The sequence below is a fragment of the Pimephales promelas genome, chromosome 9, assembly GCF_988280905.1.
Source record: "Pimephales promelas chromosome 9, fPimPro1.hap1.1, whole genome shotgun sequence".
Taxonomy (NCBI): Eukaryota; Metazoa; Chordata; class Actinopteri; order Cypriniformes; family Leuciscidae; genus Pimephales; species Pimephales promelas.
Window position 1 is genome coordinate 31,152,002 of NC_142777.1, and position 17,733 is coordinate 31,169,734.

At 36.3% G+C, this 17,733-nt stretch overlaps 1 protein-coding gene across 12 annotated transcripts; it reads left to right on the plus strand.

Moving 5' to 3' along the window:
* Positions 1-406: 406 nt before the first annotated feature.
* tnip1 (TNFAIP3 interacting protein 1) lies at positions 407-17,340 on the plus strand. 12 transcript variants are annotated; one of them, XM_089135001.1, is made up of 18 exons: positions 407-503; positions 4,434-4,615; positions 5,023-5,172; positions 5,266-5,354; positions 6,111-6,173; positions 6,700-6,894; positions 6,989-7,083; positions 7,331-7,466; positions 8,472-8,564; positions 8,674-8,739; positions 9,597-9,728; positions 12,181-12,309; positions 13,000-13,125; positions 13,598-13,723; positions 13,849-13,929; positions 14,044-14,253; positions 15,200-15,284; positions 16,297-17,340. In XM_089135001.1, the coding sequence occupies exons 2-18, from the start codon at positions 4,471-4,473 to the stop codon at positions 16,356-16,358; spliced, it is 1,983 nt and encodes a 660-aa protein (XP_088991127.1). In that variant the 5' UTR covers positions 407-503; positions 4,434-4,470; the 3' UTR covers positions 16,359-17,340. The 12 variants fall into 12 exon arrangements, with proteins under 12 accessions (XP_088991127.1, XP_088991122.1, XP_088991125.1 ...); XM_089134996.1 differs by having other exon boundaries at positions 408-503; positions 6,697-6,894; XM_089134999.1 differs by having other exon boundaries at positions 473-499; positions 6,697-6,894.
* The last annotated feature ends 393 nt before the right edge of the window (positions 17,341-17,733 follow it).

The following is a 17,733-nucleotide window of genomic DNA, read 5'->3' on the forward strand; positions in this document are numbered from 1 at the left end:
TTTCAAAAGCTGCATGCAAGTTTTTTAGTTATGAAATTTAAGGTAATTTTATCAGTGCACTTTCCATTGTGCATGCAATTGGGACTTTTTGTGGTTTAAAACAACAAAACTGCGATTCTACTTGTTTTGTTCAGGGTTAGGGTGGAGATTTATTTATGGGACACTTTCAAAGCAAATGCATATAGAATTATGGAGTATATTAGAATGCAGTAATTCAATATCAGGCATTAAACTGCTGATTAATGGAGCTATTTTACAATCATTTGATGAAATAATCCTTCACTCTTGTTTAAACAGTCAAAATAAGCTGTGTTACGTTACGATGCGTGTTGTCTGGTAACACTTAGCTAAGCAGTCTCAAGTTGGACGCATACCAGGCCCCAAATATCAGGCCCTTTCACTATGTGGGAATTCCCCCTTCTGTTTAAAAACACAGCAAACGCTTCCCCCATTGCCACCAGTTTCCTTAAAAAACGCCTCTCGGACACAAGTTTAATGTGTAGGTGAGTAATTGTTCCAAGTTTTTATTGAGCATTTTCTAGTATTAATAGAAAAAAATGTTGTATCTTAGTTTGCTTTAACTTGGATAATAAAATGGGAAATTATACCAGTAAATCTGTACATGTGCATTTCCATAAAAACTGTGATTAAAGGGTATTTATTTTTTGATGATGTAGTTGTACATTTCAATGGAAAATGTATGTGTTATTTACTAAAAGGTGCATGTGTTTTCTGTTCAAACAAGACAAGTAATTTTACTGCGGATGCAGCTGTACATTGCAAAGTTTTAAAATTGATTGATAGCTGACCACCGATGCTTTAAATAAATCATATTGCAAGTTTTTATTCATTTATTTTAATATGTTGCACTAGACTTCTCAATAAACATTGTGTGTGATTTTAATCTTGTGGTGAATTTCCACAAGATGTCACCATTTATTTTCAGTGCAGGGTGAGATTTACAAATAGGATGTTAATCTTTCTGATTTTTATGGTGATGGCTAAAAAAATTAGTTATATAAAAGTTGGATTAAATTTTCTCCTAAAATATTATTGTTCTATTGTGTTGATGGGAACTGAATTCATACTTGGATTACAGGACACATTTTTTTTTTGATCTCATAAATCTGGAAATCCCTTTTTTTTTGCTGAATTAACCTCAATGGTCATCAATCCATTCGTCCGTCCGTCCATCTATTAACGTTTATCTTGAGTTTCATTTTGTATTACAATAATGGTATCATTGAAAACATGCAGAAAATTACCAATCCCGAAAATTATTTAAATTAGCTGGACATCACCATTTCTTCATAATGGAGTAAAATGCACATTTTCTCGTAAATGAAAACTCGTGACAGTTATGTTCCTGTCAAAATACCATTTTAAGAACTGTGGAATATTTTTGACAATACAATTTTTGAAAGCTTATTCCAGGCACTTTTCAAATTGCACCCCTCATCATGACTGTATTTTTGTAAGCTATTTTCCAAAGCATATATATAAATACTTGGCATCATACTGAAGTCTTAAAAGTAAAGTTCACCCAAAAATGGAAATAATGTCATTATTTTATTTCTTCTGCTGAACACAAAATAAGATATTTTGAAGAATATGGGTAACCAAACTGTTGATGGAGCCTATGCAGAAAAAAAAAAATACAATGGCAGTCAATGGGTCAACATCAGCTGTTTGGTTACTGACATTCTTCAAAATATCTTCTTTTGTGTTCAACAGAAGAAAATAATTCATACAGGTTTGGAAAAACTTGAGGGTGAGTAAATGATGACAGACTTTTTAATTTTTAAGTGAACTATCCCTTTAACTTGGACATGCCCACCTTATTGTAATGTTTATGTTAAGCATTCTTTAAGTATGTATAACGGACAAACAAAACAGTCATTTGCTTATAATGTTTAAACTTCCAGAATTGGCCAATAATGACAACTCTTATGTTACCCAATTCAACGTCTCATTATGTTTCCTTGTGAATTTCTTGTGGGCCTTAAACATAGCATATATATATATATATATATATATATATATATATATATATATATATATATATATATATTAGATTAACTAGTTTACTGTTGTTTAGAACAGCTTAAAAAAACATTTTAGTTCCCTGCAGTACTGATTAAAGTTTCCAAGAAAACTCACATCCGTATGAGTAATATGGCAGGCACCTGATAAACTGTTAGATTGTTTAACCTAACCTGAACACATACATTTACACTCATAGCCTATGCTTCTGCTATAGCCTATTTGAGTCAAAAATAAAACAGATATGCATATTATTTATATAACTGTTTGTTTTGTCAATGAAAATTGATTTTATGTTATTGTGCATATTCCTAACTTCAATTGATACAGGTGGATTGATAAATAGGCCTATATGCTGCTGCAAAGCACTCTGACTAAACGCGTCTAAAGTTAGCTTTTCTTTTTTTTTTTTTTACTAAATATAAATTTGTTGTCTATAATTCACCCACATTTGTTAACCACAGACACACTAAAAGACCTATAAAACATATTTAGACATTTTGGTTGGGTAGGGTTTTTTGACCAACAATGTTTCACGTAGGCTGTTACATGACATTAGACAGGATAACTCCAATGCAATCATACTATGTGAAAATTAGTCGTTTTTTTCTAGTCTCAGTTATAAAAATAACCCAGTACAACCACCAAATCAATTAATTAAACACATTTTCAAATGCGTGTGGCTGTTCAGTGGGAGCAAACCAACTATGTTCTTGAATTAATCATTCTTTTGTTTCGGATCTTTCCCATGAATCATTTGAATCGGTTCATAACTTTGGGTATGAACAATTCTTTCAAGAATTGTACTGAATCTATCCCAGCGGTTCGTAATGAGAATCGATTCGTAATGATCCGTGAACAGAGTTGGAGTGTGCCGAAGATATGACTAATTTAGGAGATGTTAATGGGCTGGAAATACGCCTATGGCGAGTATGCCTGATTATGATAGCCTGATTATAAGATTTATTAACACACATACTGAAAAGAGTTGATCTGACTAAACAGGCAAGCATTTTATTAAAATATATAAAACCATTTTCAGTATTGCAAATTATACAAATAATAGTAATAATTATAATGATAATAATAAAACAATAATCTATCGTGAAAACAAACTGAACTGGACACATGAAAATAAAATAAACATCCTTATCAATAAAATTAGAAAAATAGGCCAAAATATATGTTTATTTTTTTAACGTTACTGAATTGTGCATTATCAAATGAACAGTTCGAAAGAACCGATTCGCGGAAATGAGTCGGACTTCCCATCACTAACGCGGCTCTGTTTACATCTGCGGAATTTCCCGGCTCGCGCCGCGAACCACTTCCGCAAACCTCCGGCCGATCAAAGACGCATCTCCGTCAAGGTACAGAAAGAGCTCTTTTTTCATTGAAAACAAAAACCTAACGGTAAAATACAGTTTATTATAATCCGTATCGTGCGACCGCTATGTTTTATTCTGTCCTAGAACATTAGTGAGCGTATTTAGGTGCTGTTTGTGGTTTTAGAGAGAGCTAGCGTGAAAGCTTTTGTCTGCTAGCGTGGTAAACACATCACCTGCTGTTAGCTGGATGCTAAGCTAATACTAGCATCATGTATTTGTTTTTATAGTGAATCATTTATTTAGGCTTCAAAATACGTTGGGTTTGACCTTGTGTGGGTAGGGGGTTTCAGCTCATGGTTAATAAAAGCTAAAGCTTCCCGTACTGTATCTATTTCAAGTCGTATTGTTATGAGATTGGAGTGGATTAGAAATAAACATGATCCTCTAGATGAGGTTTCGTCTTATCTAAGAGCACCTATCATTCAGCGATGATGTTGACTCTACCAGATCTGTTTAAACAGATCTTATCATGGAAAGGAAAGTGAAAGGGTTTAGCTTTAAGTCTAGTTTGTTGGATTTGCTGTTTCTGTGAAGGTAGGTGGCTGTGTTTTTCCAAGAGGACACGTACTAGGATCGTATTATTAGGATTTCTAAGATGTCTGGTGGTGGCACATGATTATTCATTTGTTTGGCTGCTGGTTTGATGCGTCACTTATGTAAATGTCATTTGTATTGGTTGTATGGTAGTTTGGATCCATTTGTATGGTAGTTTGGATCTTTGTTGATTGTCTATTTAATGTTTTAGAAAATCTTTCTGACCGCTATGAGGACACATTTTAGTTATGATATCAAAGATGTGCATTCAAATCATTAGTCTTGAAATAGCCAATGAGAAATCCCCAATATGCCATTATTCAAATACCACTCTTTGAATTGCAAATGAACAATATTTACGCACTTTCATGGCGTCATTTCATGTTGCATTAGTAATCTGAAAGTTTTGTTTAATCTGTCCGTACAGTACACGCACAAATGAATGACCATCTGATTTCTTTGTTTTAGTACCGGGAAACATGTTTGGTAAGTAACGGGGTGACTGATGGAGGGAAAAGGCCCATATCGCATCTATGACCCCGGTGGGAGCGATTGCCAGGTCAAAGACGAGGCCAGCAGCCTCAGCTACAGACAGCTGCTAGAGGAAAACACCGTTTTGAGGGAGAGAATGAAAGGTCTGAAGAGTTTAGGTGAGGGATCAGAAACTGCCGCCCATTTTTATTGCCTTTGAAAATCAAGAACCTGATTGATCAGGCTGGTATGGTTAATAGCCACCTGGGAAGATTTTATTATAATCACCATATCATTTTCAATTTCAACATCTGTTAATGACTAAGCTGAACACTTGAGGTTACATATAGTTAAATGCCTTACACGTTGCTCATTCAGGGTATCTGACTCATGTATTAATTCACCGGTATTTTGTTTAGCTATTTTGGTCCTCTAGCTCTGTTGGTTCAAGAACAGAAAAATGAAGTGATTCTAGATTTTCAACTTTTAGAAGCTACCAATGTGTCATTTGATGTGCAGAGCAGCCATGCTTTCATTGTGTGCTTATGTCAAATTATTCATTGTTTGTTTTTCTCGTGACTGATAGGAGACTTGTTAGAAGAGTCTCAGACAGAGGCAGCAAAACTTCGGAAGAGGGTGGAGGAGTTGGTGAGGGATAATGAAGTGCTGAAGTCGTCTATGACCAGCTTTGCCTCGAGCCTATGCATGGGTGCCCCTGTTCAGACAGACAAACAAGGTACAGTGTTGTCATTATTCTGAGATTGGTGATGGGTTCGACGCCGGAGAGACCTTTTTAAATCAGATCTTTTGTGATTTTGGCTCCCTTTAGGTCATGGGAAACTTCGCAGTCATCCTACAGCAGAAAGACAAGAATCTCGGGATTGTTTAACTGGAAATACTTTACAACCAGAGGCAACTGTAAGCAATTCTACTGAATCAATTCTTTTAACAACTTACACAATGATAAAATATGGTTTGAGTTAATATTGTATGAAGCGCATCACGTCACATGCTGTAATGTTGTATTACCAATATAGCTTCGATGATGTTAGATACATTATGCTATATTCATGCGTAACGGTGTGAGAATCTTATAATGGGAATAAACAAGACTTCCTATTTAAAAAACAACAACTGTAGACTATATTTAATGAGTTAATAATATTGTAAATGATTACCGTAACATGTTATAATGTAGATTTGATGTTGCAAAACAATCAGAATGAGCTTTACCTATGTTTACAAGCACAAGGAATTTGTTTTGGTGACAGAAGAAGCTTCCAGTAAACAAAGACAAAATTGAAATATGAATGAGAAACAGATTTATATAGATGTATATAAATAAACAAAAATACAAATACTATATTATATCCACTTATAACATTTATGAAAATGTGAATTTAACTTTCAGTTTTGTGATTTTCTGGCTGTTTTGGTCCAACTTGAACAGCAAAATATCCCATATGACTATAGCAACACGCATGTTATAATGCATTAAATTTGCTTCAAAGCTGTGTTGCATGTGAATATATCATATTGTTTCACATCATGTTGTGAAAAGCCAATGGGAATGTAACTTGCAGTTTTGTGAATTGCTCATAATTTTCTTCCTTTGGGAACAGTAAAATGCCGTCAGAACATGTGTTGTAACATTGTAATTTCATGTGTTTACAGGAAAGTTCATCGGAGTTTGAGGTGGTGAATATGGAAGAGAAGACGCTCTCTGAAACCCAGACGGTGAGTTTTAAGGATGTTTGGAAATCCTGGGCAGTGGCAGTCACTCAACTGCACGTGTATGAACTTGTGTGTGTTTTTCTGGATTATTGCTCCGTTTCGAACATTCTGTATTCTTTCATTCTGTGCTGCGGACATAAGTCATGTGACAGATTCCAGTCAGTGTAGTTGCTCAGCTGTTTCTCTCTTCCTTCCTTATCAGAGATTTATTTGCTGTAATGAATCAATGTATCTGTATAAGGCTGTTCCTTGGATGACTCAGGGGGAAACTCCAGGATTTAGTTAGTAAGCAGATAGACAAAAAAACTCATGTGTTTGTCTGTCAGTTTATGGAATATCTCTTTAGTTAAAGTTACAAAAACTTTTATTTGCAAATTGGAAATATTTGTATAAAGGTATTTGAGGATGTTTTTTTTTTCACTTTCCGTTTATGGTTTCACAACGCTCTTCTTGATGCCCAGTGATTGGTGTTAAATGTCAGGGGTGTTTTTGAAAAGAAGATTAATGTTAACCCCACTGTCTACAGCAGGCTGGAGTGACGCATCTGCCACAGGAGAACATGGAGCTGGCGAGTGAAATCCAACGACTGGAGAGTTCTTTCAGTGTATTTGCCGAAGAGTCTAATCCCAACCAGCTGCTGGCTCACCTGGGCCGCATGGCGGTGGAGTTCCACCACTTATCATCCAAGGTCCAGAAGAATGAACAGAGAACATCTCTCCTACAGGTGGGCTCATGACACCTTCTGTCCTCTGTTTTGGTTGTAATGTGAATTAATCAAAGGTTGATTTGCGGAGTATTTAATTCGCTTTCACCTCTAGACGCTCTGCGAACAGCTCAGAAAGGAAAACAACGAGCTTAGGAAAAAAATGGAGGAGGATCTTCAGTACCGGAACCGTGATTTGGAACAGCTCAGGTAATTTACTTCACATATAATTTTATTTTCAGAAACACGTTCATTCATTTAATCATGGAACAAAAAAAGCCTTATTGTGAATCAGTGAGAAGGATTGGTGTGAGTAAGTTGTGAGAATATCACAACGGGCCAGTATTTCCTGCTGTGCTGGAACTGAGGGGTCTTTCCATCTGATGAGTGTATCAAATAGAGAATAGTTTTTTCCTCATTCATAAGTTTTGATTTTAGTTCTGTGTACTCTGGACAGGCAGGAGAACCTGAAACTGAAGGAGCAGGTCAGCGGAGGAGGCCAGGAAGCACCTATTGAGCAACCAAGTCCCAAAAAGGAGCCAGTGAAAGAGGATGCAGCCAAAACCAAGGTGGAAATGACCATGACTCAGCAGGTGTGCACTTTTTTTGTTCTCTCCATGAACCTTTTTATCTCAGGTGAGATCACCAATGAATTCCTGGTGCTGTTTTAAATTTGTGCTGGGTTTTTTTGTCTTTAATTTCCCTTTCAGACCAGTGATGTTGTGGCCTAGTTGAGTTTCTTTGTGCCTTTTTCAGTCTGAGTTCTTAGAAAAAAATACCCAACATACGCATTGTTCTCTGGATTCTAAATTGAGAGGCTTCTTATTGAGTCAGTTTAGGTTTGGGAATACCACTTCGTCTCTGAATACTGCTCTTCCTCAATGGTCTTTCTGGTTAAGTTCCTCATTTGTGGGTTTTTTTTTCACTGACTAAATATTGAAGAACAATACACATGGTCATTGTGTTATGTTCTGACTCAACCTCAAGACTACCCTCCTGTAGTGTGATGGGAAAATTCGGATGTACTTTGGTTGGTTGTCGGCCAATTGCTGATTGATTACTTTATGTTATCAGTTTTCAGTTTAAAGTCTGATGGGAATATTTTATGACAATTCAATGGGAAGACAATTCATGCTGCGTTTCAGTTATGCTGAAAAGATATAGGATGGATGCAGATTTGGTAATACTTTTTTTGGTCCCACACAGAGCAAGGGATTATACTGTATATTGGTTAAATTATTTTAAAATGTTAAATTCCACTTTCCCTTCATTAAATATTAAAATAAATAAAACCTTAAAAGATAATAATTCAATTAAGTATTTTTCAGTTCATTAAACTGAGGTTTATGTTTTTCCAGTGATCATAAAAACAAGAACATTAAAGAGCAGTTTCAGATTTTCTTTTGCAAGTATGGCTGTTAGATTAATATAAATCAAAATAATAAATAGATAGAGGCTTTTCTATTATCAGTTTTTATTAAAGTTCAAAGCCCTTTTTTATGTTAACATTTTATTGTTGACTTGGTACCAAAGTACTAGTATTTTGGCCGTACTGGTATTGCCGTTAATTGGTTAATTTCTTCCCAATAAATTTGCAGCCTAGCAAAGCTGTGGAAAAAACACCATCTAAGACTTGCGATCCAGAGGTTTACGAGAAGAAGATCAAGCTTCTTGAGAAACAGAGGAAAGATGTAAGAACTTACTGGAGGTCCCCTGCTTTTTCATGCTGACATTACTACTGTCACAGTTTCCAGTTCGTTTAATTCTGACATGTAATCTCTTGCATTTGACCTTTCTTAGGTACTGGAGGTGAACAAACAGTGGGACATTCAGTGGAATTCTATGAAAGCACAGTTTGAGCAGAAGGTACATGACAACATAATCACTAGAAGCGCTCATAAATATGTTCCAATTGGCCTTGTAACCTTTGTGGCTCACCTTATTGCTGGTAAGCATGACATAAAAACATTAAGAAACATGAATCACTCTACTTAGAAACAACAATTGCTTAATGAATCCAACCAGCCAGTGTAGCACATATCAATGGAGGTGGGAGATTGTACCATATGAATCATCACATGAAATTCCTGTTGAAAGTGAAGGCTGCTGACAGGCCATGTTACTGCATTTGGGTGTTGGTGGAAATGCTGCTGGGTAAAGGAATGGAAAGCTGCTCTGTGTGTGTGTGTGTGTGTGTCAGAGTGTTGCACACCAGACCACAGGCCCCTCCTGTCACACCTTTGGCAGAATTTCCCTCACCTCGGCCGTACCCACTGTCTTCCTGTTGTGGCTCGCCGTAGGGGCTGGCCAAGGTTGCAAAGCCGCGTGATCTCACAGCTCAGAGATAGTGACGCCTGTTGCATCTCCGCATCTGCTCGGCCTGATAGAAAGAGAAAAAAAATGAATAAAAAAACAAACCGAGGCTGTTTCTCTACACGCATCCTCTGTCGTCATGGGGGATCGTGTTAAAATTCAGAGCAGTGGAACTTTTTGTTTCTTCTTTTTTTGAGGTTCTTGTTGCTTTGTTTTTCATTATAAAATAGATTACAATCCCTTATTAAACTTTTGATTAAAATACACACAAATATTTTTGGCCAGTTCAATGCAGTGCTGTAACTGATGAATTTGTGGTTACTTGATTTTGTGTTAGTATGTCTTGTGAACAGACGTATCCAATGCTAAAAAAAAACTATGAGTCTTCATCACTTTTCTCTCTTTCCTAGATCACAGACCTACGGCAGCGGCTTGCCGACTCCCAGAAGGCCGTGCTTGAGCTTGAAGCAGAACGTGAACAGAGACAAAGAGATTATGATAAAAAACTCCTCCTCGCAAAGTCTAAGATTGACAATGTGCAGGTACGCCTTACTCTCAACCGCAGACGGCACACCCACAGACAATCAGAGCATAATACTTTAAGGTGCAGAGAAATTCTGATTTGAAAGACCAAAAGTTTTCTGGCTAATTTGAATATAACATGTTAATGCCAGCCTATTGTTGTAGTTTCATCCATTTCAGATAAACCCACTACTTAAGGGCATGAAATACAAAACAGCTTTACATTTTGTCTCTTCCTGTATAAGTGGGTGTTTTTGTAAGCAAGAAAAAAAAGACCAGTTAATAAACACTTCTTTATGGCCACGTTCACACAGCAACAGAATATGGTTCTCAGTCCTGTATTTGAGTTTTTCAAATTGTAACCTTCACACACAGTACTGTTATTTACTGGAGAGACAACCGCATTCTGTAATCGAACATTTCAGGTCTCAAAATCACATTCTCGGAAAATCCGTGCTGTGTGACAGGAACCGGACTGGACAACTAGTTGTCTGTCACGTCATACAGTGTTAGAGAGCTGCTCTGCGACGCACAAACTCGTGTCTGTCTACCATGTGGTGCGGGGTTTCATGTGTGATTTCTGTAATTTACAGCAATGGAGATAAGAGCATTGCATCATTATAAAGGTTTTAGATCCCGTCACCGTTCTCCACCGGAGCCTCTCCCATCGGTACTTCTTTCTGAGACTCTTGAGGCTTCAAGTAGTCATTCAGTGCTTTCAGTTTTCAGTTGGGAAGCACCAGTCATTCCCTCTAACTGGGCATATGACATTCTTAGTACACAGTGATAGTTTCCCTTCAGTCCCACAGGGGACAGTCGAGCAAGTGACATATAAACTGCCTTAAAGTTTTATTTAGTCTCATAGACCATGTCATGTGATGACTGGTTTCATTTTCACATCCACGGCCTTCTTATCTGTGCATCTCAATGCTCTCATGATTTTTAGTTTATTTATGAGTTATGGACTGCATTACATAGGTTTTGTAAGCATGATCGCCCCCACTGCTGACCACAGATATTCCATAGGTGAGGCCTATACCATTGTGTCTGAGACAGTAATCACATTTTTTTTAAATTGTGGAGAATGCAGGTTTTAATATTGGGCGCTTCAAAGGTCATAGTTTCATGTGGGCTCATTGTCGTGTCAGGTGCTTTGACAGATTGCTTGTGCTGTTAAATACGAGTAAGAGTTGTTTTTTCCCCAGCACTTACCATACATATATCTGTAGATGTTATGTAGTCGAAGTCATGTGATGATTTCCATTTTGCAAAACATCCTTACAGAAAGTGGGTTTCTGTTAAACTTCAAATGTAGCGCAATACTTTTGACAAAGTATGTGTTTTTTTTTTTGTGTTTTTTTTTTGCAATACAGGAAATTGACTTGAACTTTACCTGAGTAATCAGACATTTATAGATTTAGGTATTAAATTAGTCACTGGTTGCAGACCTGTGACATTTGTAGTAAGATGCCTTCTGTTCAGTGGCGGAAAGAGTACAGAAAAAAAACATTCTCAAGTAAAAGTACCAAAAAATGTAGTGTGAGTAGAGTAAAAAGTACTTGTCCAAAAGAGTAGCTTATTTAAAAGTACCATGAGTAGTGAGTACCAAGCTGTAACATTGTACATACTGTAATTTTCATCATCCTTTTTTCTTTGTCAGAAAGACAAATATACAAACATATATAAAGACTAATATATATATATATATATATATATATATATATACTTATATTTTATATAATTTGATTAGAATATATATATACAGTGTATATACAGTATATATATATATATATATATATATGTATATATATATATAGTTGGACATAAAATATCAATGTTCATAACTGTGCAAAAGAATTCAAAAACCTTTAGAAACTCACATGATAGTTCAGAATCACACACAATGAGATGGGTTAAATAGAGAGATTAAAAAATGCCCAATTTTTCTCAAAAAAATGTACCAGTTTTTGTGGTTTGGTAAAGAAATGAGAATCACTAATATTATCAGTTTACCTCACCTAATAAACTGAAAAAGGCTAAGACAGTGAGGTAACACTAATTACACGGTATTTCCATGCCATTAAATATGTTACAAATTAGGATTACGATCCAATCACGTTGATGGATAAAAATTATACTGTACTTTAAAACAATGTAACGAGTAATGACCACAAACGGAATGAAAATAGTGGAGTAAAAGTACCGATACGTCACTTAAAGTTGTGTAAAGTTAGTGTAAAATTAAACAGTTTCAAAAATATACTTAAAGTACATTTAATAAAATATAAAATAAAAATGACGTACAGTAACGTTACTATTTGTAATTCGTTACTTCACACCCCTGGATGCCTCTAAAAACAATCCCTCTTTTCACTGTCAGTCAAAACACTACACGCAACTGTATATAGATGTATAAACAAGTGACTGTTTTGCTCAGGTGGCTAACCAGTGTATTTCTGTATGTTGTAATAGGGTGAGAAGGAGTGCCTCACCTCAGAGACATGTGAGTTGAAACAAAAGGTGCGTTACCTGCAGGACCAGTTGTTGCCGCTTACAAAACAAAGAGAATACCAGGAGAAAGAGATCCAACGGCTCAACAGGGTCAGTCACAAAACACACATGCATTACACTTCCTAGCCATTTAAATGGAGATTTGCCATTTGACTTATTGTTCTTAAGTTAGGCAGACACTCATCCAACCCCCCTTAGCATTTGTAGGAAAAAATATTTGATAGGGATATTGAAAATTGAGTATTTACTGATACCGAGTCCTGATCGGATAATTGTATTTATACCTAGAGTGCTAGGTGCTCAATTCAAGTACATAATTAAAGTTATTCAAATCAATCCAATGTATACAGGGACGTACAGAGAGTTTCTCAGGGAGAGGGGCTCAAAATCATCACCACAGAGTCATTTTAATATAACAATTACTGCAGTCCCATCCAAATGTTTGGAATCAGTAAGATTTTTTTATGTTAAAGTCTCTTATGCTCAACCAGGCTGCACTTATTTAATCAAAAATACAGTAAAATGCAGTTATTGAGACGTATCATTACAATTTGAAATAATTGTTTTCTGTTTGAATATAATTCAGAAATTAATACTTTTATTCAGCAAGGATGCAAAGCTGAATTTTCAGCATCATTACTCCAGTCTTAAGCGACACGTGATCCTTCATGAACGATTATATGCTGATTTGATGCTCAAGATTTATTATCAATGTTGAAAACAGCTGTGCTGCTTATTATATTTGCTTTGGGATTTCTGATTGGGATGTGTCTTTTACAGGCATTAGAGGAAGCTTTGAACCTCCACTCTCCTGCTTCCACCCAACCAGGCATGAACCTGGGAGAAGGTGTGGCCAACCTGAGACAACAGGAGCTGCACACACAGATAGCTGTTTTGAAGGAGCAGGTACAAACACATGGAGACTTCATTTGGATACTTCCTTGTCTGACGTTAATTGAACAAGTGGAGACTTTGTGACCTGGGACCAGTATTTAATTTGGTACCAGACTAAATTTATCAAATCAAATGCATTAAAATTAATATATTTTGTGTGTCTGATACAACACGGTGCCTTGCTGGGGTCAGATGAGCTCAAATAGAGAATGAGCTCTTTGAGACACACGAGTTTTCTTATTGCGTCAGATTTTGAGGTTCTTTAGGAGTTATTTCACTCATTGAAACTTTACGTGAATTGATTCCGAGTCTTTTTTTACCTCATCTATCAAACACGATTTGTAAGAAATGAATGTCAAGGTTCCATGGTGAGTCATACTGTTTGCTTGAGGTTCGATAATAGATAGTCGTACAGTCTGCTGAATGAACCAATGGCTGCAGAGACCTTGTAGAGCTCCATTCTCATCACATGCATTTTTCTCAGGTGAAAATCTTTGAAGAGGACTTCCGGAAGGAGAGGAGTGATAGAGAGAGGATGAACGAAGAGAAAGAAGATCTGAGGCGGCAGGTGGAAAGGCTGCAGGGTCAAATGACCAATCTGACAAATCAGGTCAGAAGCTACTCAGACCCTGCATAGAATGTCAGCTCTAACCAATGAAATGACTTCAGAAAAATGTCCAACTAGTTAATAATGAGACGTGAAAGAGTCCTGAATTCAGTGTCTCTGTTTCACAGCTTCATCAAGCACAGAATGAGTGTCAGAGAGAGCGTGCTGAGAGGTGTAAACTGGAGAGACTACAGATGCAACATAAGCAGGTAACTCAAATGCACCACATTAGCACCACCTTGTGGTAGAAACTCTAATAATGCTGTTAATACAGATTACAGATGTTTCATTCCCTTAAGTGAAGACAACTGGAACTCATTTAGATTTTGGTTTTCCATGTTTTGGAGGGGCAACAAGAAAGGAGGACGTCCGATCCCACTTCTGGCTCTGCCAATGGCCCGATAAGCCCTCCGTACTGTGGCCCCTTTGTACAGGTGGGCCATCAAGGCCTGGAGGGGTGGCCCATACACTTCCCGCCCAGGATGCCCAACATTAGTACGGCACCTGGCAGGGATTTCCAGCCTGTCAACCCTGTAAGTATACAATAGCAATAGCAGTAAATAAGAATGCAACAGTCGGAAGTAAAAACTCGATTTGCACGCGATAACACCCTGACCTGTCGGCGAGGTCAACGATTTGCAAATCGGGCATAAATCGGGCTTAAAATCCTGTAGTGTGAACTTGGCTTTATAATGAATTTGTTATCCGTTTTTTAACAGTGGAATTCATGGTGAAAACATTACCCATGATGCTGTACAGAATCAAAACAATGCATATATCAAATCGAAATTTGATTCATGGAATGCTATGATTTATCTCGTAGCTGGTTGGCTTGGTTCATGGCTTCTATCAAAAACATTTTTGAAATCCTTATTGGAGAAATGAATGGAAATAATACGTGCACTCTGTTGATACCACAGTCTTATTTAAATATTACTGAAGAAATTAAATCATCCTTGACATATTTACTAATTAATTAAGCATTGCTTTAAGTTTGTTCAGTTATTCAAGTAAACAATCAGTATCATAGAACAAATTAAGCATCACTGCAACATTTATTTTTGACCAAGAAGTGCATTTTGGTATTTGTTTAAATTAACTTAATACTGAAATACAAGTTCACTTCACATGCCTATTGTCCATACACTAATATCATCACTTTTGTTTTTTTGTTGTTGTTTTTTGGGCTTTTTCAATGGAAGTTAGTTCGATTAGGGATGGAAAATAAATTTAATGCAATTTCTACTTTTTGCTGATTTTTTTTCTTCCTTCATATCCTGGAACAGCACAATAGTGTCATTCCAGCACTTTCAAGTGGTTAACTGTATGTGGTATGAAAAAGACGAACAGGATTTTACGAGAGGTTCAATGTGTCTTCTTTAGTATGCAGAAGTGGACAGAGTTAAAAACTGTTGTTCTCTACTTGTCTTTGTAACTGTAACGATTTCTTCTTTCGTGTGTGTGTGTGTGTGTGTTCAGGGTTTTCCCTGGCAGTCATCTTTCCCACAACCGCGTGGTTCCAGAGGACAAGCAGACACAGCGAGACCCCCTCCAGAAACTGCAGGTATAAATTATTCATCCTCCGTGTCCTTTCTGCCCTCTTTCATTCTTTCTGCGTCACCAGGATCCATTTTGTTTTGCCACACAATATCAGTCTGACCCAGTGATATTTCAAGCATTCTGTCTGAATCAGTGAGCTTCCACTGGAGGCAGTTCAAATGATGACGACAGTGAGAACCATGACAGAAGAAACATGAAATGGCAATAGCTTTAAATTTCATAATGATTGTACAAGGCCTATGAAGTTTAGTTTCAGTTTGGGTTTATCTGATATTTCTATCATCTACAGGCATGACATATAAAATGACGCAATTTGCTTTCCATTTGCATCATTTATCAGTGTAAATTATTGATGAAAATGTTTGTTTACCACAAATGTCGCACTTCAACTCTGAAACATCTTTCCTTCTAAATTGATAATTTTGAAAAGATTTTACCAATTTTACCTTTTCAGATTAGTTGTCTCATAGCCCAACTTTTTTTTTCTGCTGAATATTCTGAAAATGCTTGATTAGTTGTCAGACATAATAGTATATTATTCATTTATTTCAGTTAAATTGTTCATTTTTTAATGCAAGCTACTGGTCAAAAGTGTGGATTGTTTTGGCTCATTTGTTTGATCAAAAATACAGTTAAAAACACAATATGATTAAATATTATTACAAAATAAGAGTTTTCTGTTTTAATCCATTTTAAAATGTAATTTATTCCTGTGATGCAAAGCTAATTTTCAGCATCATTATTACTCCAGTCTTCAGTGTCACATGATCCTTCAGAAATCATTTCAATATGCTGATTTGCTGCTCTTTTGAAAATTAGAATAATCTTTAGAATATAATTGGACCGTTTTTAAACTTAATCATTAATGAAATCAGTTTACATATCATTAATATACATTACATTTATTTACATTTCGGACACCGATCATGATCCATCTAGTTATTATTCTGTAAAAAAGGTCAGTAATGATTTCTCATTTATAAAAATTTATTATTATTATTATTTTTTTCTGGCAGAAATGGGAGCAACTGGATTTGGGAAAAGGGAGCGTCAGAACATAGATCCCGGAAAGCACTAAACGCATATTCTATCTCCTGGAATGGCTCCCGGCTAGTAGCATGATGCAGTTTATTTTCAGTTGGCATGGTGTGAACTATTGTTTTGTTTTTTTGTTTTCTTCCTACTGTGTACATATATATACCACTGATGAAAATGTTGTTTATATACTTAAGTTTTATAATCCTGTTTGTGAAACACTGTTCTGGCAACAATTTATTATTTTACCTTTTTATTATTGTTGAAGTTTTAAATTATCTGCTTTATATAATTCTATGCAGGAATTGAAGTCAGTTATTTAATGGATAATATGATTGAACATTATTTTTTATAGCAATCTACCTATAGAGTTAAATCTCCCCAGCTTAATTGAATAACCACCACCTGAAAACGGTATATTTAGTGATTCCCTGACATATAAGAATGTGTTTTGATATTGATGCATCTACAAAAACGTAACTCTATAGGTGAATTGTCTTGAAAATGGCTAACGGTTGAATGTGACTGAACTGATTCATGATTCCTTCATGTGCCGTGTTTGGGATGGTCACACACCGTCTGCGTATGCCACCACAGGGTGGCGTTACGCTCTGACTGGTCATCTGTCCCATTGCTTAAGGAAGCCATATCCAGTACAACACCTTTCCATCTATTAGATTATGTTCTTCACATGGCTTGTTGATCTTTCAGATATTAGGATTGTAATTGAAATAATTGATCAAGGAGGGCCTTCATCAGGTCCTAGTAAATGGTCGCCAGAAGTAGTTTTGCTTAATATTGTTCATGATTCAGTGTTCAAAAACATTATTCCAAATGGAAGTGATAAGTTATTTATATCTATTGTTTTGACAGCCGAGTGTGGTTTAATGTCTTAAGTAATGTTGTCTTTAGTGTATTGTTTTGTGTCTCCCTTTACATATTGTAGCTACTGGAAGATTGTAGGATTTGAGTTTGTGTGTTTCACAGAAAGTGGGCCAGAATAAATAAGTTAATGCATCACATTAGTCCAGCCCACTTTTCATTGCTCTCGTTCTTGATCAATCACTGGATGTCTAATTTATAATGGGGTCCAATGTTGCACTCAAAAGCATTGTAACATGTTTGGAACAAAATGATCTGGGTAAGAGTAATATCCTTTATCCTTTTACGGTCATCCGCCATCATGAAGGCTGTTTTTTCTGGATGTGTGCAGTCCGTGTCTCCAACTGCAGAGACCAGTGCTTTGAACCGAACGCAAAAAGGTTTGTATGCTCACAAAATTCCCAAAGGCGAGCAATTAACTTGCTTCAAAAACGTGTAATATTTGACATTAGACAGGTACCGGTATTTATTTTCTGAATATGTGGTTGAATTTAATGAACAGAACGAGTTAAGGTTAGTGTTTTCAACTTGAAATG